At 37.8% G+C, this 27,967-nt stretch overlaps 1 protein-coding gene across 4 annotated transcripts; it reads left to right on the top strand.

Moving 5' to 3' along the window:
* Positions 1-392: 392 nt before the first annotated feature.
* F11 (coagulation factor XI) lies at positions 393-26,546 on the top strand. 4 transcript variants are annotated; one of them, XM_046648806.1, is made up of 15 exons: positions 393-699; positions 1,528-1,583; positions 8,156-8,186; positions 9,640-9,746; positions 10,390-10,549; positions 11,801-11,910; positions 12,618-12,777; positions 15,135-15,244; positions 15,348-15,510; positions 15,597-15,703; positions 19,434-19,602; positions 20,644-20,819; positions 21,419-21,514; positions 22,075-22,214; positions 22,441-26,546. In XM_046648806.1, the coding sequence occupies exons 2-15, from the start codon at positions 1,529-1,531 to the stop codon at positions 22,600-22,602; spliced, it is 1,746 nt and encodes a 581-aa protein (XP_046504762.1). In that variant the 5' UTR covers positions 393-699; position 1,528; the 3' UTR covers positions 22,603-26,546. The 4 variants fall into 4 exon arrangements, with proteins under 4 accessions (XP_046504762.1, XP_046504761.1, XP_046504759.1 ...); XM_046648805.1 differs by having other exon boundaries at positions 8,063-8,186; XM_046648803.1 differs by having other exon boundaries at positions 8,024-8,186.
* The last annotated feature ends 1,421 nt before the right edge of the window (positions 26,547-27,967 follow it).

Raw genomic sequence — 27,967 nt, 5'->3', positions numbered from 1 at the left:
CCTATAATTTTTCGAAAATTTAATGTAGACTTTCAGTGTTCAAGTGGGATGAAAAGGAGCTTGGCTCCTTAGAACTAGCTGCATCGGCATGAGCCTCTGAAGAGGGAACACCGTACAAAGGGAAGCAGTGAATCTAGCACAGCAGAGCGCCTATGGTCCGCCCTTTACTTTCCACTCACCACCCCAGCCCCAAATGGCCAAAGTTCCATCCTCCCGTCATCCCGCGCGTCAGTAAGTAAGTTCATCAGACGTCCCTTGTTTTCTTTTTAGACTGTGAGACTGAAGTTAGGCTGGAATTAATGGTTAACAGCTGATGTTTGAGAGTGTGGTTAAGAGCAGCTCTGACTCACAGCACGCTAAATGTGACTTTGCCCAAGCGCTAAGGTGCACAGGCAGGTTCAAGTTCTCTAGCTGTCTCTCTCTCACTTGTTTGAATATACAGTAAAATAAGAGGAAAAAATTTAATGTATTGACAAAGCAATCGACTCTACCAGGGTATATTTTTGACATGCAAAGGTTTTAAGGACTTTCACAGACATGCTGTACAAAGAGGCAAGGTTACACAACATTGGGAACCAGTAAAAGTAAATATTAAAGTTAAGGGAACATTACCTGCACAAGCTCGCTTAGAGGATGAAGACCATTTTGGAAGAAGAAAAACACTCTTACTAAGAATTTCATCAAACAAGGTGTTTTCAGGTATGATTTCAAAAATTATTATTTAAGATTTCTCTCAGGCAATTATTCCTTGAAGTGCCTTTTTCCATCATGGGGGGGTTTTAAAAAAGTTTTACAAAGAGAATGATTAGTTTTTAAAATTTGTCTTAGTGAACATTTTAACAGTTTTTAGTTAATATCCGTAGCCAATTTGAGAGGAGATGCAGAATGAAAGAAGCGTAATAGTTTGTGCTCAATAACAAGGATTTTGCAAATTAAAAAGATATTCAAGAGCAATATTAAAAAATCAGAAGTCTTGGTTTGTCTCATTGATAGTTGGTTTTTCATAGAGCAGTTTAATACTTCATGGAGATAAGTATATTTACAGGTAACCAGGACAACCAAGTAATATATTTTCAGAAGAATTTTAAAAAGTGAAAACTTCATGAGTAGAAAATCATTTAGTGCTCTTTGATAGATATACAGAGACTTCAAAAATGGAAAGAAAGGAAATAAATTGCAAGAGAAGACACAAATGGAAAAATACTGGGAGTGGGAGGGGTCAGATGAGAAATACCTGATTAATAGTAAGCTGGAGCCAGAGGAGAGGAAGGGGAGGAAGAAAACTCTCTCCTGTCAGTCCTGGGTTCTTCAGAACTATGAAGGTGTTGGACACCACACACACAGTCGCGCTGAGGAATGTTCTAGGATTTGGGGAAGATAAAATCCAGCATTAGGATAGGAGCTCTGTGAACACTATTGAATTAACTACTTCTCTCCCTCCTTATTTCTTGTAAACCCTGCTGTCAGTAAACTAATTATAAATTCACATTTTATGTTCTAAACAAATGCACATTTTTCTTTTTGTAGGATGATTTTATTATATCAAATGGTACATTTCATTTTATTTGCCTCAGTTTCTGGTGGTAAGTAGAGCTTTATCTTCAGTATGGACTGGAAATAGCTTGGTTCTCTCACTTGTACTTTAGAAAAAAAGAGAGCATAAGCCCAGAGAGAGAAATCACGTTACAGTCCCCCATGTGGGAGAACGATTCCCACGCCATCCACTCCAGGGAGGGAAATAAAATGGTTTTATTTTTTGCTTAAGGCTCCAGGTGTTTTCAGAGCAGAAAAGGAAATTGAGGTGAAGGCATTATTCTTAATAATGGGAATCTATGTGTGTATGTATATCCCTATTTGTTTGTATCTATATCTTCATCACACATTTAAATGATATTTAAAAGCAGAAGTCTTGACTCCCTTCACAGAGTCCCTTTTCTGTAAAGCAGTCAGTTTAACGCAACACACACAGACACACACAGACACTAGCAACTTTGGACTGAAAAATGTTACGTGAATATTCACACATAGTTTATGCATTTCAATAATTTAATTTTAATTCTTCATTCTACATCACATCCACCACATTTGTTTATAACTTACTTAACCGATATTCAGAAGAACACATCAGTACAAGTATTTTTAGCCCCTATGCTTGTTTTTTATTTAAAATGAGAGCTTAAGCATTCCTTTAAAAAGTAACTTAGATGTATTACATTTAATTTCTGCTACTGTTGCTAGTGTTTTATACACAGTAAAATTTTTCTGGCAAATGTGAAGAATGACAAATCTAGGTAAAGAGATTTAAAATAAAATAAATTCCAGTTAATGTGTTAAACTATACAGTTCATAATTTCTTTTTTCTTTGTAACAAGGCTGTTATCCAGCTCATTGTATTCCTCCATTGTCATCATTTTGAAATAGTATTGTTATTTTCTTGATAAAAAAGATCAGTGATAACTCAGCAGACTTTTCTCTCTTTTTTTTGGTGAAGAAGATTAGCCTTGAGCTATTATCTGTTGCCAATCTTCCTCTTTTTGCTTGAGGAAGATTGTAACTGAGCTAACATCTGTGCCAATCTTCCTCTATTTTGTATGTGGGACACTGCCACAGCATGGCTTGATGAGTGGTGTGTAGGTCTGCTTCCAGGATCCGAACCTCTGAACCCTGGGCTGCTGAAGCGGAGTGCACAAACTTAACCACTATGCCACCAGGCCAGCCCCTCAATGGACATATTTTAAACACTGTACCCAGGACCGAATATATAATCTTTACATGTATATATGGAACATTTACAAAAATTGAGCACATTCAAGGCCCTAAGCAAGTCTCAACAAATTTTAAAAGATTGAAATTATACAAAGCATGTTATCCAGTCACGGTGGAATTAAGCTGAAAAATAACAGTAAGACCACTGGAAAATGCTCAAATGTTTGAAAATTAAGTAACATCCTTTTAAATAAATATAAGTCAAAAAGAGATCACAATGAAAGCCAGAAAATATATTGAACTGAATGATAATGAAAATACAGCATATTGGGGTTGGCCTGGTGGCGCAGCAGTTAAGTTCGCATGTTCCACTTCTCGGTGGCCTGGGGTTCGCTGGTTCGGATCCTGGGTGTGGACATGGCACTGCTTGTCATACCGTGCTATGGTAGGCATCCCACATATAAAGTAGAGGAAGATGGGCACAGATGTTAGCCCAGAGCCAGGCTTCCTCAGCAAAAAGAGGGGGACTGGCAGTAGTTAGCTCAGGGCTAATCTTCCTCAAAAAAAAAAAAAAAGAAAAAAGAAAATACAACATATCAAAGCTTTTGTATGTAGCCGAATCAGTGCTGAGATAAAATATATAGACTTACAGGCATACATCAGGATACAGAAAAGGTAAAAATTAATGGTATAAGAATCCAGATCAAGAAGACAGAAAGAGAATAGCAAATTAAATGAAAAATAAACTAGAAGGAAGATAAAGAAAATTACAGAAGTTAATTTAATGTAAAACAAATATATACTAGACAAGTTCAACACAGTCACACTCTCCAACCCATTTTATAGGGTCAGTGTAAGCTTGATACCAAAACCTGACATTATGACATTATGACAAGCCACAGGCCTTTTTTCTTCATAAACATAGATGCAAACATCATAAATAAAATATTAGCAAACAATCCAGCAGTATGTTAGAAAAAATAAAAATAATAAAGATGATTACATTGCCACAAAACTGGGTTTCCAGGAGTGAAAAGTTAGTTTAACATTCACAAATCAATAGATGCACCCAAAAGAAATGAAAGAAAAGACTCTGACAGGTATATTCATGAGAGCATTATTTGCAATAGCCAAAAGGTGGAAGCAACCCAAGTGCCCATCAACAGATGAACGGATAAACAAAATGTGAATATACATAAAGTGAAGTATTAGCCTTAGAAAGGAAGGAAATGCTGACACATACTATGACATGGACTAACTTTGAAGATATCAAGCTAAGCGAAATAAACCAGTCACAACAGAACAAATACTGTATGATTTCCCTTATATAAGTACGTAGAGTAGTCAATATCATAGATAGAAAGTAGGATGGTGGTTGCCACTGGTTGGGGGCAAGAGAGACCAGGAGTTATGTTTAATGGGTAGAGACTTAGTTGGGGAAGATGAAAAAGTTCTGGAGATGTATATGTACTACAATAAAAAATAAAATAATTTTAAAAATTAATAATGCAGAAAAAATTTTTGATGAAAATTTCATTCATGATGAAAACTCTTAGCAAACTGGAAATGGAAGGGAACTTTCCTCATCTGTTAAAGAATATCTTAAAATAAACAGACAAACAAAAATCCAAACCAAAAATCTTCAAGAGACCTAATACTCAATAGCGAAGTATTATTGGAAGTTTTCTCTAGATATTGAGAATAAGACAAGAATTCCCACCATTGTTACCATTAAACATGATATTGGAGGTCCTAGTCAGTGAGGTAAAGAAAGAAAAAGAAATAAAAAGTAAAAGACCAGAAGGAAATACCTTAATAACTTTTATGGTTCATAGATGATATGATTGTGTACCTAGAAAAATCCAAAATAACCAACACGTAAGTTATTTGAGCCAATAGATCACGTTAGCAAGAAGTCTGGAATACAAAGTCAAATACAAAAACAAGCATTTGTTAGTTTACAGAAAACAGATTAATCAGTTTTTACTGGTGCTAAGAAGCTGTATTTGGATTTTTTTTTTTAATTAGGGGTCTTTTTTCTTTTTTTTAAAGATTGGCACCTGAGCTAACATCTGTTGCCAATCTTCTCTTTTTTTACTTTCTTTCTTCTTCTTCTCCCCAAAGTCCCTAGTACATAGTTGTATATTCTAATTGTGGGTCCTTCTGGTTGTGCTATGTGGGATGCTGCCTCAGCGTGGCCTAATGAGTGGTGCCATGTCCGTGTCCAGGATCCGAACCGCCGAAACCCTGGACTGCTGGAGCAGAGTGCGCGAACTTAACCACCCAGCCATGGGGTGGCCCCATCAGTTGTACATTATTATTTGCCCATCACCATATAAATGTGTCCCTTTACCCCTTATGCCCGTTCCTTAATCCCCTTCCCCTCTGTTCTCTTTGTCCATGTGTTTGTTTATTTTGCACATATAGTGCACATATATTTTGCACATATACGGTGTTTATCTTTCTCTGCGTGGCTTATTTCGCTTAACATAATACCCTGAAGGTCCATCCATGTTTTTGCAAATGGGGTCATTGTGTCTTTTTTATGGCTGAGTAGTATTCCATTGTGTATATATACCACATCTTCTTTATCCAATCATCAGTCCATGGGCACTTGGGTTGCTTCCACATCTTGGCTATTGTGAATAATGCTGCAATGAACATAGGGGTGCATAAGTCTCCTTGAATTGTTGATTTCAAGTTCTCTAGATAGATACTCAGTAGTGGGATAGCTGGGTCATATGGTATTTCTACTTTTAATTTTTTGAGACATCTCCATGCTGTTTTCCATAGTAGCTGCACCAGTTTGCATTCCCACTAGCAGCGTATGAGGGTTCCCTTTTCTCCACACCCTCTCCAACATGTGTTATCTTTTGTCTTGGTGGTTATAGCCATTCTAATGAGCATAAGGTGATATCTCATTGTAGTTTTGATTTGCATTTCTTGATGATTAGTGATGCTGAACATCTTTTCATGTGCCTATTGGCTATCTGTATATCTTCTTTGGAAAAACGTCTGTTCATATACTCTGCCCATTTTTTGTTGTTGTCGTTCAGTTGTGTAAGTTCTTTATATATTTTGGAGATTAACCCCTTGTCAGATACATGATTTGCAAATATTTTCTCCCAGTTGGTGTGTTCTCTTTTCATTTTGTTCCTGGTTTCCTTTGCCTTGCAGAAGCTCTTTGTCTGATAAAGTCCCACTTTTTTATTTTTTATTTTGTTTTCCTTGACCTAGTAGACATAGTATTTGAAAAGATCCTTCTAAGACTGATGTCAAAGAGTGTACTGCCTGTATTTTCATTTAGGAGTTTTATGGTTTCAGGTATTACCTTCAAGTCTTTGATCCACTTTGAGTTAATTTTTGTGCATGGTGTAACATAATTTTCTAATTTCATTTTCTTGCATGTGGCTGTCCAGTTTTCCCAAAACCATTTATTGAAGAGACTTTCCCTTCTCCATTGTATATGTTCTTGACTCCTTTGTTGAAGATTAACTGTCTGTAGCTGTGTGGATTTATTTCTAGGCTTTCACTTCTGTTCCATTGATCTGTGTGTCTTTTTTTTTTGTACCAGTATCGTGCTGTTTTGATTACTATAGCTTTGTAGTATGTTTTGAAGTCAGAGATTGTGATGCCTCCAGCTTTGTTCTTTTTTCTCAGGATTGCTTTAGCTATTCAGGGTCTTTCGTTGCCTCTCAAAGGGAATATTTTGAGGTGAGAACAGACTCTCCATCAATGGGAGGCTGCCATGTGGTCTGTTGGAAGCAACACAGAACTTGGGGAGATGAGGCAGTTTTTTATGTTCTTAGTCATTCTTGGCGGTTAGCTGCCAATTTGGGAGAAAATCCCATGACATATGGAGGTGATAGTTGGGTAGCTTAGTAGGCATATATGGTGAATTTTTGAGGCTAGTCTTTGGCAAGATCCTTGACTCTCTCTTCTCCCATGAATCCCTTTGGCAGTTTAGTGAATACTCTGGACTCCAACTGATGAATAATATTTTTAAAGGCATAATGTAAAAATACGTGGAATTACCAAGGAAATCAATCATATTGAAATATAGTTAGTTAAAATGTGGAAAAAAGTGATATAAAAATAGGTGCACTTCTTATTAACATACTATGCAACAAGATTTAGTGGTGGGCCTAAAACTAAATAGTAATAATTGCCACCAAACCAGTAATGAGGGATAATGATATTTTGAGATATCTGCACCTGTTGAGTTTTCTTTTTAAATCTGTGATTTTTTAAAGACCACGTCACAGATACTATAAACGTGAATGTGGTTGGTTGCTTACATTAACAATAGAAGGTAATGCCATATTTCAGTTAGAGGTTAGTGAAAATAAAGGTGAAATTTTCCACCGTCCAGTCCACGGACTACCTAAATCCTATAAGCCTCTACTGACAGTTTTGACTGCTTTGTACCTACATATGTTCCCACCCATTTATTGGTATGCTGGTGGTTACTACAATAAATATTTGAGTTGTATTTTATTCTGCCCAAAGTATTTTCATTTATGTTATATATACATATTTATATATATATACAAGCATATGTATTTTTTGTTGTATATATGTATATTTAATATTAAGAGGATCAAAGGCTATATAGTAGTACTTCTCAATGAGAATACACCAAGATGAAAACTACAGCCTTTTATTCAATGACTAAATAATAATGACCCAAATAATGGCCAAATCTGGAATATTAGATATCTCTTTCTAGAAACAGAAAAGATTTTATGCTTTTAGTTTTAACTTATATATGGTTTCAGGTGAAGGAGATTCAGTTATTTTTCTGAGAGCCTAAAGTTTCTGTGACTAAACCGCCCATTTTAAATAATGAGGTGATGTACATTACCACATCCAGGGCCACTGAATGCTACTGGAAAATGATCACTGTGAAGCCTTTGTTTCATGTGAACATAGAGTCTGGACAAAGGAGCAAAGGCGAAAAGGAAAAGCAGGAAGTCTGTTCTGGACTTGGATGGGATCGTAAAGAGCATCTTTTGCCAATAAAGATCTGAGGAATGATTCAATTCCCCACAAAGCAGTGTTTTTCCAAGAGCAGTGATTTCCAAGAGAATCACTCATAAGCAGTGCCATCGAGGTACATGCGCCATTTTGTGATTTTCTTTTCTCTTTGAGGCTGCTTATCCAATAAACTAATAGTGAAGTACGGATTGCTCTGATTTGCAAGTTCACGCGTATTTTCTGTTAAGCAGACCTACTTCTCTCGCTTTTGTGAGATTATTACCTAGTTAGACATGCCTGCTAAAATCCAAAATAATGCGTGCTGTGCATTGCATCACAGAATGTGTGACTAAGCTGTTCAAAGATATCTACTTTCAAGGAGGAGACATTACTACTGTTTTCACGCCAAGCGCCAAGCACTGCCAAGTTGTTTGTACTCACCACCCAAGGTGTTTGCTCTTCACTTTTATAGCAGAATCATCACCTGAAGATCCTACCAAATGGTAAATATTCGCATTTCTACATAAAAGAAATAGATGCTCTGTGACAATTACCTACTAATCAATTTCCATCTCTGTTTTATAAAATGTAATGTTAACAATTAGAAAATATATTGTCCTTCAATTGAAATATTAAATATTACAGAAAAAAGATGGTATGTGGGCAGGTCAGGGAGAAACAGACATGCCTCTCAGTGAGGACTTCCTCTCTTGTGGTCTTGTTATTAATTGTACACTTATCTCTTATTTCTTGCTACTTTTATGCCTCTTAATCTTTGCTTTTTGGTTGATTATTGATATTATTTACACTGGTGTTTCCCCCTCAACTATTTTATTAGACAAATCTAAATGTTTTTAAAGATAATTTGAAAGAATAATACAATGATCCCCTGTCAACCCCAAGAACTTCTGCCATTTGTACCTTGCTTATCTATATACAGTCACACGTCGCTTAATGACAGGGATACCTTCTAAGAAATGTGTTGTGAGACGATTTCGTCGTTGTTTGAACATCATAGTGTGCACTTACACAAACCTAGCTGGTTTAGCCTACGAAACACGTAGGCCATATGATGCTAATCTTATGGGACCACCATCCTATATGTGGTCTGTCGTTGACCAAAACGTCGTTATGTGGCGCATGACTGTATGTGTATGTGTTTAACCATTTGAAATAATTTGAAAACGTCATAATGCTCCACCCCTGCATATTTCAACATACGTTATCCTACACAAGAGACATTCAAAATTTTTGAAGAATCCCTTTAGATCATCTCAATTGTCCCCAAATGTAATTTATAGCTACTAAGCAGAATCTTGTGAAGATTCACAAATTGCCTGTAGTGGTTTTGTCTCTATAGTCATATTTTTAAAAAAATTCAAGAACATTCCACCCACCACTTTTGTTTCCATAAAAAGCTTGAAAATTTAATAATAAAGCTTTACTATACAATTAAGCTATCAACATCTTTGTGTATTATTGCTGCATTTATAGATATTTACATAGTACCTTGAACTTATAAAATTTACTACTCTAGAATCTACAACAGAGATTGGCAAACTTTTTCTTAACAAGGAAGAGAGTAAATATTTTAGGATTTATGAGTCCAAAGGTAAAATCAAGGATGTTATATGAGTACTTATGTAACCATTTAAAAATATAGAAACAATTCTTAGCTCATGAGCTAACCAAAAACAAGCAGAGGGCTGCATGTGAGCAATAAGCCATAGTTTGCCCAGTCCTATTTCCCTTTAGGAAGGAGTATTATATGTGATCTTTTAAACATAGGGATGTTGGAATGAAAAACAAACTCACAGTCTTGCCAAGAAAATATTTGTTTTGGCGTAAGATATAGTAGTTCATTTCATTCTTTTTGATTTTCTGTGTTCTGACTTTTAAGACCTGTAATTTTAAAACATAAATTCCCACCCAGTAATGTTATTTTTTCAAAAACAGGTTTACTTGTATCCTGAAAGACAGTGTTACAGAAACACTGCCAATGGTGAATATGACAGGAGCAATTTCTGGATATTCTTTCAAGCAATGTTCGCACCAAATAAGTGGTAAGATGTCTTGCTAGAGTTAATAGATACTAGTTATTGTGATGTATACATATAGTTACATCAGATATAGTTTTATGGCTATAAAACAAAATCCTGCTATATGGAAATCGTCTCAATGAAGTTCTTTCAGTTTACAGTCAGAAGTAGCATTTTTCATGTAGTTCATTAAAATTTATCTCATAGAAGGACATATCTTACTACATCACTTCTCATCATTTATTTATTTCCTTTCTCTTTCTCAGCTTAAAGTTTTATATGAAAGTCCTTGAACATATTAACTCAAAGGAAGCATCTCTAAAAGTTGAGATGATGCTTGTCTTAATAGTGAAAGAGGCACTTGAGTAGGTTAATTAATGAATCGATCAATCGGGGGAGGTAAGGAGACAAGAGAGGCCAGGCCAGGAAATTGAAACAGGAATTTACAGGTCTACTATTGTTGCAGTATACGAAAGACATTGACATTCTCTTACTCCTTACACGTGAGAGTAGGAATTAAGCAGATTAAAATAAAAATAAAAGGCTTCCAAGGGAAAGCGTGTGAAAGAGTGGAAAAGTAAGTCAGGAGGGATGGTTGCTAAGGTAGGACTCTTGCAGTTGCTCATGGAGTCTGGAAGATAACCAAATTTTCCACTTTTATTTCCAGCTTGCAACAAAAATATTTATGTGGATGTAGACATGAAGGGCTTGAACTATAATAGCTCTATTGCCAAGAATGCTCAGGAATGCCAGGAGAGATGCACGAATGACATGCACTGTCACTTTTTTACATACGCAACGAGGTGGTTTCCAAGTGCAGAGCATCGGTAAGTGAGCTGTAGACTGAGCCCGAAGGCATTAGACTATCTGATGGAGAACAAAATGGAGGTTCATTAAAGTCTTTTTCAGCAACTTGATGCCAAAGTTTATTTTTAACCCCTACAAGACATTTCTGTAATAAATATTTACAGTTTTCTTGATGGAAATTGCATTTAAAGCCCAATTTGGATGCATATCATTTATGGTAAGGAGTTTGTCTTTTAATGACAGTTATAAAAAAATATGTATATGCTTAACCCATCTCCTAGCTAATTTAAAAAGTGCCAAATTTTTAAATTGGCTATTTTGAGACACATGCAATTGGTCTGACTGGGCCGTTCCCAGCCTAAATGATGTTACAATCTGACTCTTTAGATCAAAAAGAAAAACCTGCTCAGATATCTCCCCCAAATTTTTCCTTACCTAAGACAAAATAACGGAAGTTTATGTGAAGTGTTTTAGTCTCTCCCATACCAGATTTTGAAATATTCCAGGGGTAAATCTATTGTATAAGAATTAAAAAATGATCTGATCTACAATGGTTAACATGTTCTCTTTAAAAAAATTTTTTTAGGGAAAAATATCATTAACTTTTATATTTAGAAATAGAGATATTCTAGATTTGTATGGTAAACTACAGTTATCTGGAATGAAAAAAGAGAAATAAGTTCAAACGACTAGTATTTGGATTTTCACTTTGGATTTTAATGTTCTGCTCTCCACAGTCACAGAAAGGAGATGAGTGGAAAGAAAATAAAGCATCAAATATTTATTTCAAAAACAACCGTGATAAAACAAACTCTCAAATCAATAATTAAAATTTTATGCTTAGTTTTCAAGCTTTTTTGTCTTTAGCTCAGCTCAAACCACATCTTTTTATATATTTTATGTCTAAGACTTAATGCGATGTGCACAAGAAGCCAGGAGATTGGGCGTTGTTATGCAATACAAAAAAGTTAGAATGCTAAAATTGAGAGGGGCTTGAGAAGTCATTAATTCCTGCACCCCTACTCCTCATGTCACCATCCCTCTTAAACTGTCATTTTACTGATGAAAAATAAACTTACAAAATTCACAGGACCATGAGGTCCTGGCAGAGTCAAATCCAGCTATCTAGCCTCTCAGATCAACTCTTGTCAGAGTAATTCCTTAGCTATCATGCCCAAGCAGTCTCTCAATGGGTATTTCTCATCAACTTATGCTTTTTCCTACTTGTCTTTGGAAGAATAATGTATTTTTCCATTTTTATTTTTATTCAGTAACATTTGTCTACTGAAGTATACCCAAACAGGGACACCAACCAGAATAACGAAGCTCAGCGAAGTGGTGTCTGGCTTTTCACTGAAATCCTGTGCCCTTTCTAATCTAGGTAACTATTATTTTCTTAAGGAGGTAGTTTAACCATTAAATAATAGGTGCTGATGATATGTACGATGGGCCTACCTTAGCATACCAATTATGCTCACTGATGAAATGAACCCAACAGTCTTTTACCGTCTTCACGTGAAAAATTCCATTGTGTCCTGCATAATTAGAGCTTGTATTTGAATTAAAAGTTTAAAATAATCACTTCTGTTTTTCTAAATTACAAAAAATTTTTTTTAAGATCTTGGAGTAAGCAAACTTTTTATTTTTTATCATTAGGACTTTATTTCTTGAGAGTAGTTTTAGGTTCATAGCAAGACTGAAGGGAAGGTACAGAGATTTCCCATATGCCCCCTGCCCCCACACATGCATAGCATCCCCCATTATCAACCTCCCCCACCAGAGTGGGACATTTGTTACAACTGATAAACTTACGTTGATACATCGTAATCACCCAAAGTCTGTAGTTTACGTTATGATTCACTCTTGGGTTGCACGCTCTATGGGTTTGGGCAAATGTGTAATGACATGTGTCTGTCATTGTAATACCATACAGAGTATTTTCATTGCCTTAAAAGTCCTGTTTGCCCTGCCTATTCATCCCTCCTTCACCCCCCAATAAACTTCTTTGTATGGAATTTACAAATACCATGACTGGGATCTTACTGTTTGTGAATTGATTTCCTAAACATTGTTTCTTCTGTTGTCCAGCTTGTATTAGGGACATTTTCCCTAGTACGGTGTTTGCAGACAGTAACATTGACAGTGTCGTGGCTCCAGATGTCTTTGTCTGTCGCCGCATTTGTACTCACCATCCCAACTGTTTGTTTTTTACCTTCTTTTCTCAAGAGTGGCCTAAAGAGTCCGAAAGGTAAGGAGTTAAGATTAAGAGTAATGTGTTATCTTTTAAAACAGCTGATCAAAATCCATCATTAAAACTTCCGAGCAACTACAAGTTTAATCTAAATGTCTGTATAGGATAGATAAAAGTTGCGAAGAATTCCCCCCTTCTCTCTTTCCATTCCCCACCTACAGACCACAAATGCAAAGTTACCAAGGACTCTTGGTTTTCTTTTGCTTAAGGAGGTCTCTCCCTTCAGCAAAGGGAGAGTTGCCTGGTTCTGAATGGAAGGAAGAAAAGAGATGGTCTTTGAGAGGCAACTTAGTGTAATGCCTGGTTTAAGATAATTGAACCTAGGGGCTTGCCCAGTGGCCTAGTGGTAAAGTTCACATGTTCCGCTTTGGTGGCCTGGGGTTTGCAGGTTCAGATCCCGGGCACAGATTTACACATGGTTCATCCAGCCATGCTGTGGCAGCGTCCTACATAAAAAATAGAGGAAGATCGGCAACAGATGTTAGCTCAGGGCCAGTCTTCCTTACCAAAAAAAAATAACCAACCAAACAACCTGAACAAAAAAAATGATAATTGAACCTGGAACAGAAAGAGCTGGAAATACCAGTGACATATGAAATCCAAAGTGGAAAGAAGTTGAACTGAAGACCCACATCAATAGAATTGTGGGTGATAGTGGAGTGAGGTTTGAGAATTGAGACCCTGTTTCCCTACGGATGGATATTAACTCAGGAAACCTTAATAAAGTGTGGGAAATTTCTCTGATCATAAAAGGGACATTTGCTGGGGCTGCTGCCCCTCATTGACAAGGTTCACTAGGAAAAAAAATCTTAAGATTCAGTCTCCTTCGAAATCTGGATGGTATATATTATCTGAATCAGAATTCTCAAGGCCCTTGGCATTTGCTTGACTTGGCTGCCCATTATTGGGAGAATGTCCCCCAGAACAATCCAGCCAAGGGAAGCCCTGAGCTCCTTGTCCATCAGCAAGCCTGATTTTCCATCGACTGAGGCTGTAATTTCAGAAGCACTAGGTCTGTCGCATGAAAATATATCTGTTACTTTCATTTACTCAACAAATTTAATATAACTTATTTGGTGCCTACTAATGAGGCACTGTTCTAAACACTGGGGGTATCATTAGTGAACTAAATAGATAAAAACCCTGCCTTACTTGGACCAGAGTGGAAGTGATAGAGATGCAATCAGATTGGGATATATTGTCAGTGTAGAGCCAATAAGATTTGCGGATCCACTGGATACCAGCTGTGAAGGAAAGAGTCGGGGATAGTACCAAGATTTTTGGCCCAAGGAATTGAAAGGAAGGAAATGCCAGTGACTGAGATGTGGAAGATTTCATAAGGGAAGAGATGCCTAGTAGACATCCAGAGAGAAATGTTGAATTGGCAATTGAAAAGAAAAGTCTCGAATTAAGAAGAGATTTACATACCATATCTATGCCTGGGTGTCACCAGCATGCAGCTGGTCATTAAAGGCACTGAAATTGGTGACATCATCACAAGTTTGAATGCAGTCAGAGAAGAAAGAAAGTTCAAAGATTGAGACTTGAGGCATTATAAATTGGAAAAGTTATAAAGATGCCTTTGTGATGTGTTATTTTGTGTTAAGGACTGCTCTTTTTCTTTTTTATTCCTTTTATAAGATTCCCAATCCCTACCTATAGGAGGGGTAACACATTTTATCCTCAATATAGAGTGAGAGAAGAACATAAATTCTAAAAGCAAAGACTTGGCTTTTTAAATTTAAAATAATTAAAATTAAATAAAACTGAATATTCATTTCCTCAGCTGTATCGGCCACATTTCAAGTGCTGAACAGCTGCAGGTGGCTAGCGGCTATTGTGTTGGAAGGCATAGGCAATGGAACGTTTCCATCACTGCAGAAAATTCTGTTGGACAGCACTACTCTAGACTGTGATTTGGTGCTCATTGGGAAAAACTACTTCCTGCCAGGACGATGCTGCCTGGGTGTGGGGCGTGCGATGGGTTTCACTTGTCCCTGTCTAAGCCTGCTGCAATTCTGGAAAGCAGATTTCTAGGTAGCATGAAAATTCTAGAATCTTTGAGATAGGCTGAGAGTGTTGAAAGGAAGGAAATAAAGAAGGAAGATGCTAGGAACACTGACAACAGAGCAAGTTCAGAAAATTTTTATGGAGGTAGGTGCTTTAGTTTTGAAAATTTGTCTACCACCTATGGATTGTTGGGTCTGACTCTGATTTATGAAGAGAACTTTCAAAATGAGAAAATCTTCACTATTAAATGCCAACATGAGCTGACTTCTGTATGTGCTGTAAAAAATGTTTTTCTTTGATATGTTTTATATGATATATTTATGTTGCCCTTTTTTTACTGTTAGAAATCTTTGTCTCCTTAAAACATCTGTGAGTGGATTACCAAGTACACGCATTAAAAAGAACAAAGCTCTGTCTGGGTTCAGCCTACAGAGCTGCAGGCACAGTGTCCCAGGTAAGCAATGAGAGCATTTCTTCTGATTAATATCAAGAGATCAAGGAGATTGATGAGTTCTAAGGTGTTGTGTCTCATATCCGATATGTGATTTGCTGTGTAGTGTTCTGTCATCCTTCATTTTATCATGACACTGATTTCTTGGGAGAAGAACTGGACATTGTTGATATGAAAGGGCACGAAGCCTGCCAGAAAATGTGTACCGACACCATCCGCTGCCAATTTTTTACCTATTCTCCGCCTCATGAATCTTGCAACGGAGGGAAGTAAGACATACAGGGTTATACAGATGCTCCTGTCCCATCTCTTTTGAAGGGCATTATGTTTATACCATTTTGTTTCCAACCTGCAGGGGTAAATGTTACTTAAAACTTTCTTCAAATGGATCTCCAACTAAAATTCTTTATGGGAGAGGAGGCATCTCTGGATATACATTACGGTTGTGTAAAATGGACAACGGTGAGTTTAATGTTACTTGAAAAAATACATCTGAAGGAGTTATTCTATGCTGAATACGTCACGACAAGAAAGCCAATAATAGCCACAGAGGGGACAAAATTAGTGAAATAATGAACTTTGATGCAATTTTCTGTTATTTTCACTCCTATCACCCAGGATGATCAGGTTTTAAAGGTAAATATTGGGCCTTGACTAAACTCTGCATTGCCTAGTATTAACTGAAGATGTATTTTAATTTTACACATTCATACATCTGGTATTTCATGGTGAGACTCAGGCTCAGCCAACACTTTTATGTCTTGCTTTCAAGGCCAACTGTCTTTCTTATCATCCTTTATAACTGAAATATCAACCAGCATCTTAGTTAATCAAATTATTCATTTCCTTTCCATCGGCCATGACTTGATCTTTAGTTGAAACATAAATAATCATCATGTGTTTGACAATTATGTCTCTATTCAAGAAATACTCAAGTAGCTACTTCTCAGGGGTCTTCATTCTTTCAGATTCCCTGCAAGTGTTCTACATACTTATGAATACCACAAAAATTACGGTAAAACCTTATTACTTTGTAACAATGAGTGTGGTGCAGTGGAAATAAGTAGATTGTCCAGATTAAACAAGACCTGTAATAACTTAAAAATTACAATAAAAATCAGATCAGTAGTGTTTTCATCTCTGGCCAGTTTCTGGGCTTAGTAGCCAGAAATGGTTTGCAGGTGAGTGGAATCGTCTAAGGGATGGCATCCCCAACAGGAAAGAACTTTCCACACCCTCCTCCCTAAATTACCATCATGCCCTGTTATGACTTTAGTATTTCTTGATTTACATAAAACTGCACATTTTTAGACTTTTATTGCTTAATGTCTGATATTATAATGCAATATAAATTAAGATGCAACTGAGATTTGATGAATAAAATAGAAGTGGTAATTATGCTTTGTAATAGTTTAGAAGTATGAAAATTTTTTGTGTCAGAATTATTTGCTCTGCTGGGAAGTTGAAGAAATCCTTAATTTGTGAAAACTTGTTTTGTAGAACTTATAATATTATATTGTGTTCAATACTAATATCCTAACTAGGAAACTACGCCTTCCTAGAGTTTAGAGGGGGCTCTGATGGAAATCTTTGGGTGGTTCAATCTTCTTTAAAACGTCAATCAATTAAATTGTGTCTCATACATTCTATGTTTTTCTCACAATAAATTTACCTAGGCAAGAACGAGTGTTTACACTAATTCTGCTGTCTTAGTTCTACTAAGCATTAGAGGGACACAGCAAGTTTTGTTGTTAACGATGTTGACATAGTTTAAAAAATAAGAACCAGCACTTAGGCCTTAAATTGCAGAATCCATTCTCCACTCTCCTTCCTTCGTTATGCTCTTCTCTGTTGAATTTATAGACTCTATAAAGATTGCAGAATACATCAGGTATAGATTGATAGTTGAGGCAGAAAATATAAGGGAAAATAAAATCTTCTACCTTTTTAGTGAAGCTTCTGAATTAAATGAAACTAGATAATTAGGTTTGGTTGTATTATATTAGATGAAATAATACCCTACTAGGAAAGGAAACATCTAACTGAGATGTTTATCATGTCTTGCACTGTCATTGGTCTACAATCTAATTTAAGTTTCTTAAGATACAGAGCAATTGCCGTCAAAAGAAACATGCCTTAACACAAAACGTAGTGCTAGACGTACATATTTTCAATATTTTGTTTGAACTGGGAAACCAAATAAAATGAACATCCAGACCAATGACTCATTATTGAGTTGTTCATAACATATTTTAGTTATTGCTTCCCTATTAATTTTCCTAAACTTTGCCATTATGCCACTTCCAAGCTTGCAATTACAAGAGCTTCCCAGTAATTCCAGAAAAGAGTCAAAATCTTCAAAAGGGTCCTCTAAAACTAATCTCCATCTGATCCACTCTAAAGTAAGAGCTCTCTTCTCAGCATATCTAGGTTTTCATAAATACATCATGCTTGTTCCTACCTCAGCTTTCCACCAGCTGGTGTTTCCTTCAAATCTCCTTTCCCTGTCCTTTCCTTCTATTTGAATCTGCCTCAGTGTTACACAGTCATTTCCCGTTGAGGAAAGAAAGACTTAGAGAGGTTGTTGACATCTACAAAACTAGTGAATGACTCTAGGACGTGGCTTTTGAGCAGTGAATCTTCTGGTAACTTCACACTCCTCCTCTAGCAAAGGACCTGAAGCTTCCTTGATCCCCTGAGCATTGCTATCCTAAGTGTGATCTGGGTATAGCACATTGGCATCACCTGGTGATACCAAGCAATACTCTGCTTGCCATGCTCTGAGCCAATTAATCACAACAAATTAGAGATCAAGAAAGGAGGTTTTAATTTGATTAGCCGGCATAATTGGGAAGATGACAGACTAATGTCTCAAAAAACCCCCATCTTCTGAAGATTACAGAATCTTAAGGTAGTTATATAGGGAAAATGGACAGTTAGGAGGGCGTTTCCTCCAGGCATGACGGACTTCAAGGTCTTCTATTGTTCGGTTCTTGTGTCAGCTGTGATGGATACCTTGTAGATGTGTTTCCCACCTGTGGTCAGCCTGTTTCTGGAGAGAAACTCACAGAACAAAGTTTTAATTTATCAAGCTATCAGGGAGTACATACATAAGCAGAGGCCATAAATCAGGAGAGCATGTGAATTTTGTAGAGTATGTGCAGAGCAGCGAGTAGTCACGCAGAGGAGGGACTGTGGCCGTTTAGTGTAACAAGATGGCCTCACTTTTGGTCACTTACACTGAGTTTGCTAGAAAGAATTTCAGGCCCTGCCCCAGACTGAATCAAAATCTGCATTTTAAAAAATAACCAGGTGATCCATATGCACATTAAAATATGAGAAGCACTTCTCTGGAATACTGTTGTCTATGAACACCTCACTCCCATTCTAGCTAGGCTACTTGGGCAAATTTGGCCAAGGCTTCCAGCCAGGAGGGTGGGTTCTTGTGTTTGCCATTCCAGGAAGTAGAGATAGAATGGACTATCCCATCAGGTCAGCCAAGACAGAAAGAAACAAAGGGGTAAGTCTGCATCAAAGTCCTTGGAAAGCATCAAGCTTTGAGCCAAAGAACCCCACACTGTCAACAAGACCAAAGGGCAAAAGCAGTTCACAAACAGAAGAGCAGGCCAGGTTTGGATGCTGGTGGAGCAGGAGGGACTGGGACCAAAGGTTGGTCTGAGTGGGAGGGGATAGGGGAGAATTGGACAACGGCTACAAACTGAGTGGAAGACGCTTAACTTTTCTAACAGTAGTTCTCAAGCTTTAGAAGGGCTGATTACAACTGAAATCGCTAGACTCTACAGCCAGAGGTTCCCATTCACTGGGTCTGAGGAAGGGCTCAACAGTTTGTATTTCTAACCAATTTCCACTTGTTGCTGTTGGTCTGAGGGCCACACTTGACAACCCCTGCTTTAAAAGGACCATCAGGGTTATTGTTCCAGGGGGGATAAGACTGCCTCCTAGGACCAGATGAGGCATTATTTGGGGGCATGTGACTTCAAGGTGACTTACTCATTCAATTCTCATGTACATGTTTTGCTTTGTCAACTTGATTATAAAGTTTCTTCCAATCAAGGTCATGGGAAATGATTGAGTCAAGGGAAGGTTTTCTTCCCGTTGTGCCTGAAGGAACATAACTACTGATTGCAAAAGAAGATTTAGGAAGCTACTCATTGCAATCCTTTTGTTGCAGCTTGTACAACCAAAATCAAGCCCAGAGTTGTTGGAGGAAGGGCGTCTGTTCCTGGTGAGTGGCCATGGCAGATAACTTTGCACATCATCTCACCCACCCAGAAACACCTGTGTGGAGGCTCCATCATTGGAAACCAGTGGATATTAACAGCTGCTCATTGTTTCGACGAGTCAGTACTAGTACTGTTTTTGCTCGTTCACCATGCTCACATATAGATTAAATCTATCACTAGCATTTTGGTAACATTTTTTAAATGTACATTATTCTATTGGCTAAATTAATTTTCTATCTTTAATGAATAAAAAGCAAAAAGGGAAGAGCCGCTCGTGGTCTACTAGCATCCGAACGGATGCAGGAACATGGCTGACTGCATACAATTCCACTTTCTCATTTAAATGTATATAGATCCCCAGGGGAGTTCTTGTTATTTCCTATGAGAGAACACCGTCTTCTGTGCATTGTCCTAGGCATTGGGTCCAGAACTAAACTCAAAGAGAATTTTTCATTCCCTGAATCTAATTTCCCATTCTGTCTCTCCCTTTCTCTCTCTCTCTTTCACCGTTTCCACACACAGAAGGAAGAGTTCATTACGCATCCTCAAATTGTATTCCCTACTTAGGTCAACTTTAATATTGGCCAAACATCAAAGCTCCATGGGGAGAGTATATGTACCCTAGGGAATTTTAGTTGGCCAAACTTCCTCTTTGCACTTCAGTATCCTCTGAGTTGTTTCCAGATACAGTTTTGTTGTGTGTATATACATTTTTTATCAGTATGCAGCATACTCACATTATAACTCGAAGATACATTTGAAGTCAATAGTCTCCTTTGCCTTTTACATATGGGAAAATGGAGTACCAGAAAGTCTAGGTGAATTTCTCAGGGTCACGGCCAATCAATGGCAGAGTTGAGACTAAAACCCAGAACTCTTCGTGTGTGTGTGTGTGAGTGTGTGTGTATGTGTTGGAGAGTGGATAGAGCATTTATTCATTTTTGTGTTTAACTATAAGGTAAACGCTAGCCCAGGCTCTTCTATTTAGGAGAAATATATGACTGAAAAATCTTGGCATGAAATCACCTTCTTCCACCTAAAAGTCCAGCACTGGCAGAAAATATTAGCTAGTATAGCCAGTTCAATAACAGTCTAGCTCTAATGTTTGGGAATTATTTGGTAAAGGAAATTTCTTTTCTTCTATTGTTTACTCCTTAGGGTAGAGTCACCTAAAATTTTGCGTGTCTATAGTGGCATTTTAAATCAATCAGAAATAAAAGAGGATACATCTTTCTTTGCGGTTCAAGAAATAATAATTCACGATCAATATGAAATAGCAGAAAGTGGGTATGATATCGCCTTGTTGAAACTGGGAACAACAATGAATTACACGGGTATGTAGAATTTTAAACGGAAAGTTTTCTACAGTGATGACCTAGACGTAATGTTTAACACTGCCAGATTCACGGCGTGACCCTGGCCATCGCTCCATGGTTGATATCATGGAAGGGGAGAGTTTGCAAAGCTAGTCTTTCAATCTAAGACTGACTTTCTTTGCTGATTATTGAACCCTATTTTGGGCTCTGGATGAAATGACAAGTTTTCTCCAGGCTTCATCAGATGAACAGGATGACATAATTTTTGTAACACATTGGAATATTAAAGAGGATTTATACCTCCCTTTTAGGGACAAAAGGATTGCAGGTCAGAGCAATTAAGCAACTCTTACACGGTCCCAGACCTGGCTAGAGAGATGGAGTTAGTGGGAAAGGCTGCGGCTGGTCTCGCTCTTGTGCCCTCATCCGGGAATGTGTTGAACGTATATATGTTGAACATATAATGCTGAACATCAGGGATGAAAATGTTTGACAATGAGGCAAAACCGAATATAAATAGAGAATACAGTAAATAATGCAAAGTGAAAGAAGAGAGTCTCCTCGGAAAGAAGACATGTTTCATTTCTGATAACTAAATTATGGTTTTTACAACTTAGATTCTCAACGACCCATATGCCTACCTTCCAAAGGAGATACAAACGTAATATATAGTGATTGCTGGGTGACTGGATGGGGGTACAGGAAATTAAGAGGTAAAAGATGATGTTTCTTTATATGCTTCATCCTAAAGAACACAGTTTAACCATAACCTTTTCTGCTATGTCAAGTCATACATCTAAAATGTAAGTAAAATAATAACATTATTCAATTGCAGGAAGTGTATTGATAAAGATGGAAAGAAAAAATTACCCAGATGAGGATAATATTGTGTCTGTTTGATTGGAAATTTTAAATGTGACGATCTCTTTAAAGATTAATTATTTTTAATGAAGTTTAATGTGAAACCTAGAACTTTTCAGTCAATGCCCTAGCCTGTTATTCAATTATTTTCTCTAGGAAGCCATTCCAGTTAGAGCTATAATTAATTTTGAACTTAAATAACATTAACAAAATGGTATTCACAATAATGGGCATAATGTCTTCTTTATACTCTGTAATTATAAAAGGTCTGAGGTAAACCTAATACTTTTTCTTCCTGGATTTTTATATAGGTGTGATTTTAATTTTAAATACATATATTTCTATTTAAATATCTATTTCTATTTCTATTATATATATGGTTATTCCATTAACAAACTAAAAAATTTTTCAGACAAGATACAAAATACTCTCCAGAAAGCCGAGATACCCTTGGTGACAAATGAAGAATGCCAGAGAAGATACAGAAGTCATAAAATTACTGATAAGATGATCTGCGCAGGCTATAAAGAAGGAGGAAAGGATGCTTGTAAGGTATGAGTGTTCTCAACCAACGGAATATATTTAAATTAGAATGTTTAATGCATTTGAAAAAGCAGTCTTCTGCCAAGGAGCAGGAACACAGTGTGTTAGTTTTCAAACTGAAGTTTATGAAAGGGCCAAGACGGAATTTTAGCAAAACCACTCAGAGGAAAATGTATTTAAGATGAGAAGCATCTGAACTGATCTGTGTGCCTTTTCTTTTCTCCTCTCGTCTTAGGGAGATTCAGGGGGCCCCCTGTCCTGTAAACACAACGAGGTCTGGCACTTGGTGGGCATCACGAGTTGGGGTGAAGGCTGCGCTCAGAGGGAACGACCAGGTGTCTACACCAACGTGGTCAAGTATGTGGACTGGATTTTGGAGAAAACCCAAGCACCGTGAAAGAGTTCCCGGATGTCAGCGGACTCCCTGAAGGACCAACCAGATTACTCTGGGAGAGGGTTTTGATTTCACTGAAGAAGACAACTGTGCCATCATTTTCCTCTACAGGTTACAATACTGAGACAGACCCAAGTTGAAGGCGCTTGGCATTTGCAAGAAGACGCCAAAAGAAAACAAGCCACTGTTTTCAAAACTGCTGTTCCATGATCCTTATAGTTTGCTTTCAGCATCCAGTCTCTTGCTTTTTGATCACACCTTTACTGAGCCAAAGAAACACAATAAGGTGATACTTCTGAAGATTAAAATATAGCCAAATACATCAGAGAAGAATTGAGCAGTGGCACCAAAGGATCAGGTTGAACTGCTGAAAGAAACCACCGTAAAAAGATTTGTTAAATGAAAAATGGGAGCTGGAGAAAACGGAGACAAGGACGGTCACTATCAATTTGCGAGAATCTGCTCTCTGCCTGTATGAACACATCTCCTAGTAAAGGAAGAACGGGACTGCATTCAATGACAGGTTTTCAGAATAATCAGGAATTCTTGTCATTTCGACTTTGAATATTTTTTTTCAAATTAGTTTGAGTAGATACAAGCTCTGAGTGTGAATGTGGACTCCAGAATTTCTATATGGGAGAAGATTAAAGGCAGCAACTCATCTGGAAGTGGTCCTTCAGGGAACTAGAATCTCAAAGATGTACTTGCCTAGAAAACTATTTGTGCAAAGATTGTATGTTTATTTGGCATGGTTTTGGGGTAGGGGAGGCTGATGGAGATGAAAAGAGCAAGGTAAAGCCTTTCTAGGACAGTCTGCCACTGCGAGTGTGGGTTTGAAAATCTACATTTATAGATAAATGTGTTGGACAGAAATCAACATAAAGTACATCCATGCTACAGAGGAAAACAATTTGGGAACAAATGGATGATTATAGTAGAGTCTTAAGCATCTTCAAGGCAGCTCCCTGTTTCTGAAGTCCTGGAGTTTTCCTTTTCCCTACAGTGCAAATATTTACCTGGTTGTTGTTTCTGGTGTAGTGTAATAACTTAGAATTTGCATCGTCTCCACCAGTTTTCAATTTGTGTCAACACCTATATAATTTACCCAAGATGAAAAATATTTTTTGAGCACACTGAGCTGTGCAGCTTCAATGTGAGCAAATAGATATGTCCCTTCCTTCATGAAGCTTCCAGTCTAGTCAGCATGAACAGCAAAAATCAAATAATTACACAAGTATAAAGTATATCATTTAAAATGGAAAAGAGAGGGATGCACAGGGTTCTATGAAAAGGGAGAGGAAGAATAGCATTTGGGGCAGGTTCAAAGATTGGGACAAAAGGAATTTGTTCTGAGGAAGACAAAACAAAAACAAAAGCAAGCAAAAAACTCCCAAAATAAAAAAGACTGGAATGGCATAAAAGGGCCAGATCCAAAATGCTTGTAGATTCAAACAACACTGGAATTGAAAAGTAGAGTGCCGCTAAGATTACCAAACAATGATAATTTTTCTTGTCTTATTGTCTGTTCATTACCGTAGTAGTCTGGATGCAACACTTCACGTAAAAAAAGATTAGGATGTAATTCCTGATAAGAAAAGATCTTTCCTCTACATTCCTCATCTGTGTCTCTTTTGTTCAAAAGGAGAGGAAGAGGCATTAAGGGATAGAGGAGGCTATGTGTTACTAATCTATTTCTGAATAAACGTTTGTTATTCCTTTTAAAAAAAATCTTTCTATAAAGTCTTTCTCAAGAAATTTTTGAGAAAAACACATATTTTAGTTTTGTAATATTTAGCTTTGTATAATGTTTAATTTTTGAATAGCTAATATATGCCCATGGTTCAAAAATGAAAACACCATAAGAAGATACAAAATATACAATAAGATTCCATTCTCCATGCCAAAAGATGGCGCACTCTACACACCCTTCAGCATTTTTCTCTTTTTCACTTAGTGCTCTGTCTTGAAAGTATTTCTGATTGGTATTGAGAGGGCTTCCTTGATCTGTTTTTACAGAAGGATGGTATTCCATCACAGAGATTCCACGTTGTATTTAACCAGTCCCCTACTGATGGACACTTAGGTTGTTTCCAGTTTTTCACTCTTTCTTATGTATGCAGGTAAACTTGTAGGATATATTCCAGAAGTAGAATTGCTGAAAACAAAACAAGGATCAATGCTTTCATAATTTTGATAAATATTGTCAAATTTCTCTTCAAAAGTTTGTAGCAATTCTCTCCCATTAGCAATGTAAGAGAGGGTCACACTTTGGGTAACATTATGACATCAAACTTAGGAATTTTTTGACAGCCCAATAGGTGGAAAAGGGTATCTCAATGTAGTTTTATTTTGCAGTTCTCTTAATATAAGTGACATTAAACATCACATGTGTAAGGTCACCAAATTATTAACTGCTTAATTTTTAATTAAATAGTAATTTGGCAGTTACCATGTAGACAAAAATAGAGTATGATCCTTGCAGTTTTAAAAATATAGTAAGAATTCTTGTGAAAAAAAGTTCTAGAACTTACATTGTGCAAACTGGATAGCAGCTCAGTGTGCTGAACTTACTGGGTGCCTACCTTTCTCCCTGTGTGTTATAGACGTAAATTTGGGGTGGAAGTGACCTCATCTCCAGTTCCAGGGGTGGGTCCTGATTTGTGTGCATCCAATGACATAATCTTATCTTCCTTTCCCTGGGAATGAGATCACGGGTGAGCAGGTATAGGCAGCTGGCACATGGCATGCCCCAGCCACATCGATTGGCTCAGCTGTCAATCTGAACCATGTTTAAGACTTTGGATTGATTGTCAAGAGAATAGCTTTCTCTTCCCCCTCCACTGGGGGGGTGGCGGGGAAGCACTGACCTTGGTTGCGGTGGCAGCAATCTTGAGAAGCCAGCCCAGGGCCCCCAGAGACGTGGAGACAGAGTACCTGAGGCCTGAACAAACTCTGTTTCATAGCAATAAATCTCCTTTTGTGTTTAAACCAGTTCGAATTGGGTCTTCTATTGCTTGCCATGGAAACTTCGGGATGCACTGGGACTTAGTGACCCAAAGTATTATTAATACCCTGATTCAATTAAATTTAACCTGCCTTTATTGGGCACCTACTACTGTACTGTTCTATGGAACATAGCTTATTTTTTTATTCTAAGTTGAAAAGCTGTATTTTCTTGAATAATTTTGATTTTAAATATTCAAGGAAAGGTTGTTTATGAGTCACCACAGAGCTGTCTCTTTCTGAACAGCCGGCAATGAGGTCACACATAATGCGGTTTTCACGGCTGGCGCCTTGGGCACCAGTAGGTTGCCATAAACGTAGACTTTAAAGAGTGAACCCAAACTTTGGAATGAGAGTCATATATGACTAAGGCATTTATTTAAGAAAGACTTTACAAATAATACATTTTATATTATATTTGATCCACTTATGGCCTTAGCTACTGTCTTACCCCATTAAAGAGTCAGGGAAACTGATTCATTTTGATGAAGAGGCATGTCCCCATCTGGTCCTGTTCAGACCTTCTTCTCCCTTCATCCTCTGGCTTCTACATTGTCTTCTAATATTCCTGTGGTATGTACTTTTCCTCATCCCACACCAGTGTGGGACTGAATGGGCCTTTCCCTATCCTGGTGTGAGAAAATTTGCAACATTCTGGTTAAAGTCCCAAAGGTCACTTTTAGAGAATTTGCCGACGGCACTGATGCTCCAGCAGCAGTTAATGGCGGTCGTATATTGTTTCAGTAGTTTCCTCTATCTGCTTGCCTTTTCACAAGATGTCCATGAAGCCACCTGTTAGGGGAGGGTTTCTCTGGGTGCCAGGAAGAGGTGGAGGCCACAGGGCCTGCTTCCTGGCCACGGTCCACGGGCTCTATCCCGACACCCCACTCATTTCCCTCGCATTGTGTGTACAGTACTCATTAAATAGAGTGGTGCAAGCTTCTCTTTTTCCTTCTTGGGAGAAAATCTCTGCCATTTCCAAGGCCATTCACAAACTAAAGATAACTCTTCAGAGCAATTTTTTAATTAGAAATGTGCCTCTGTCTACGGGTGTGTGTGTGTGTGAGAGAGAGAGAGAGAAAGAGAGAATGAAAATGAATATACACACATATATATATATATTTTTTTTTCCTGAGGAAGATTGGCCCTGAGCTAACATCTGTGCCCATCTTCTTCTATTTTGTATGTGGGATGCCTGCCACAGCATGGCTTGATGAGCAGTGCTTAGGTCCTTGCCAGGGATCCGAACCAGTGAAACCTTGGGCCATTGAAGTGGAGCACATGAACTTAATCACTCCGCCACCGGCTGGTCCCCAAAATGAATATTTCTGATAGCTGAAACACTGATGACTCCCTTCAACTTCACTGCCTCTCTGGTTTCAATCCTTCCTCATCTTCAGATTCAGTTTTGGTTTTCTGGAGCTTCCATAGCAAATTACCCCAAACTGAGCGTTTTGAAACAACAGAAATTTATTCCCTCACCGTTCTGAAGGCTAGAAGCCTAAAATCAAGGTGTCAGAAGGGCCACAGTCTCTCGCAGGCTTCTACTGGAGGCTCCTTCCCTGCCCCTGCCAGCTTCCAGTGGCCTCAGGCGTCCCTGGCTTGTGGCAGCCTCACTCTGACCGCTGCCTCCATCTGCACACGCCCCCTCCCCTGTGTCTCGTCCCCTCTTCTTACAAGGGCGCCAGTCTTACTGGGTTAAGAGCCAACCTATTGTGTAAAGTGTATACTTCATATAGAATATCATTTACTGTCATTATCCATTGAATTCAAAATTGTAGAGAAGGGATTTTATTCAAAATGCCTTGTACAGTGACTGGCACCAAATAAATTTCAATAAGTTAGCTCCTTCCTTTTTGTCCTCGGCATCAGGTAATTTTATTACAAATGTAATAGTACCCGGTGGGATTCCCAGATGAAGATTACAGTCGTGTGTGTCTGCGTTTGTTTTACTTGCTCTACCTAAAGAGGGGTCAACATTTATCTTTTGTCCCACTGCACTTGACACCCCCAGGAACGTGTGCATGCTTTGTAATCACAAGAAGCTTTCAAAGGACCCTGTGCTGTGCAGAGGCAGGAATTTCCATGTCCTGTGAGGATTTATGGATGATACCAATGCTGGGACATTGTCAAAGGAACACTCGGGGCGACACTCATGGCCTTGGCTGGGAGACACCGTAACAAAGTGTACAGAATACCAAGCCATTGTCATTACATGGAGAACAGGATCAACCGGAAGTGTAGGGTTTTTCAGTTAAGTCTCTGCTGCCACTGCTTAAAACAATTATCCTCATTGTGAGAATGGGGAAGCACGCGAGAGAAATCAAGACAAAAATTCCTTGCTCAGAAGTATCTATATAATTGA

Source organism: Equus quagga, chromosome 22, assembly GCF_021613505.1.
Source record: "Equus quagga isolate Etosha38 chromosome 22, UCLA_HA_Equagga_1.0, whole genome shotgun sequence".
NCBI classification, from domain to species: domain Eukaryota; kingdom Metazoa; phylum Chordata; class Mammalia; order Perissodactyla; family Equidae; genus Equus; species Equus quagga.
This window is presented reverse-complemented; position numbering and strand designations above follow the sequence as displayed.

What these genes read in the sequence shown, in the direction of transcription:
- F11 (XM_046648803.1), top strand. Translation starts at nt 1,529, where the DNA reads ATGATTTTATTATATCAAATGGTACATTTCATTTTATTTGCCTCAGTT. An exon ending in CTGCAGGCACAGTGTCCCAG is followed by an intron (nt 15,245 to 15,347) that starts GTAAGCAATGAG and finishes TTTGCTGTGTAG; the next exon opens with TGTTCTGTCATCCTTCATTT. An exon ending in GCTGCTCATTGTTTCGACGA is followed by an intron (nt 19,603 to 20,643) that starts GTCAGTACTAGT and finishes TTTACTCCTTAG; the next exon opens with GGTAGAGTCACCTAAAATTT.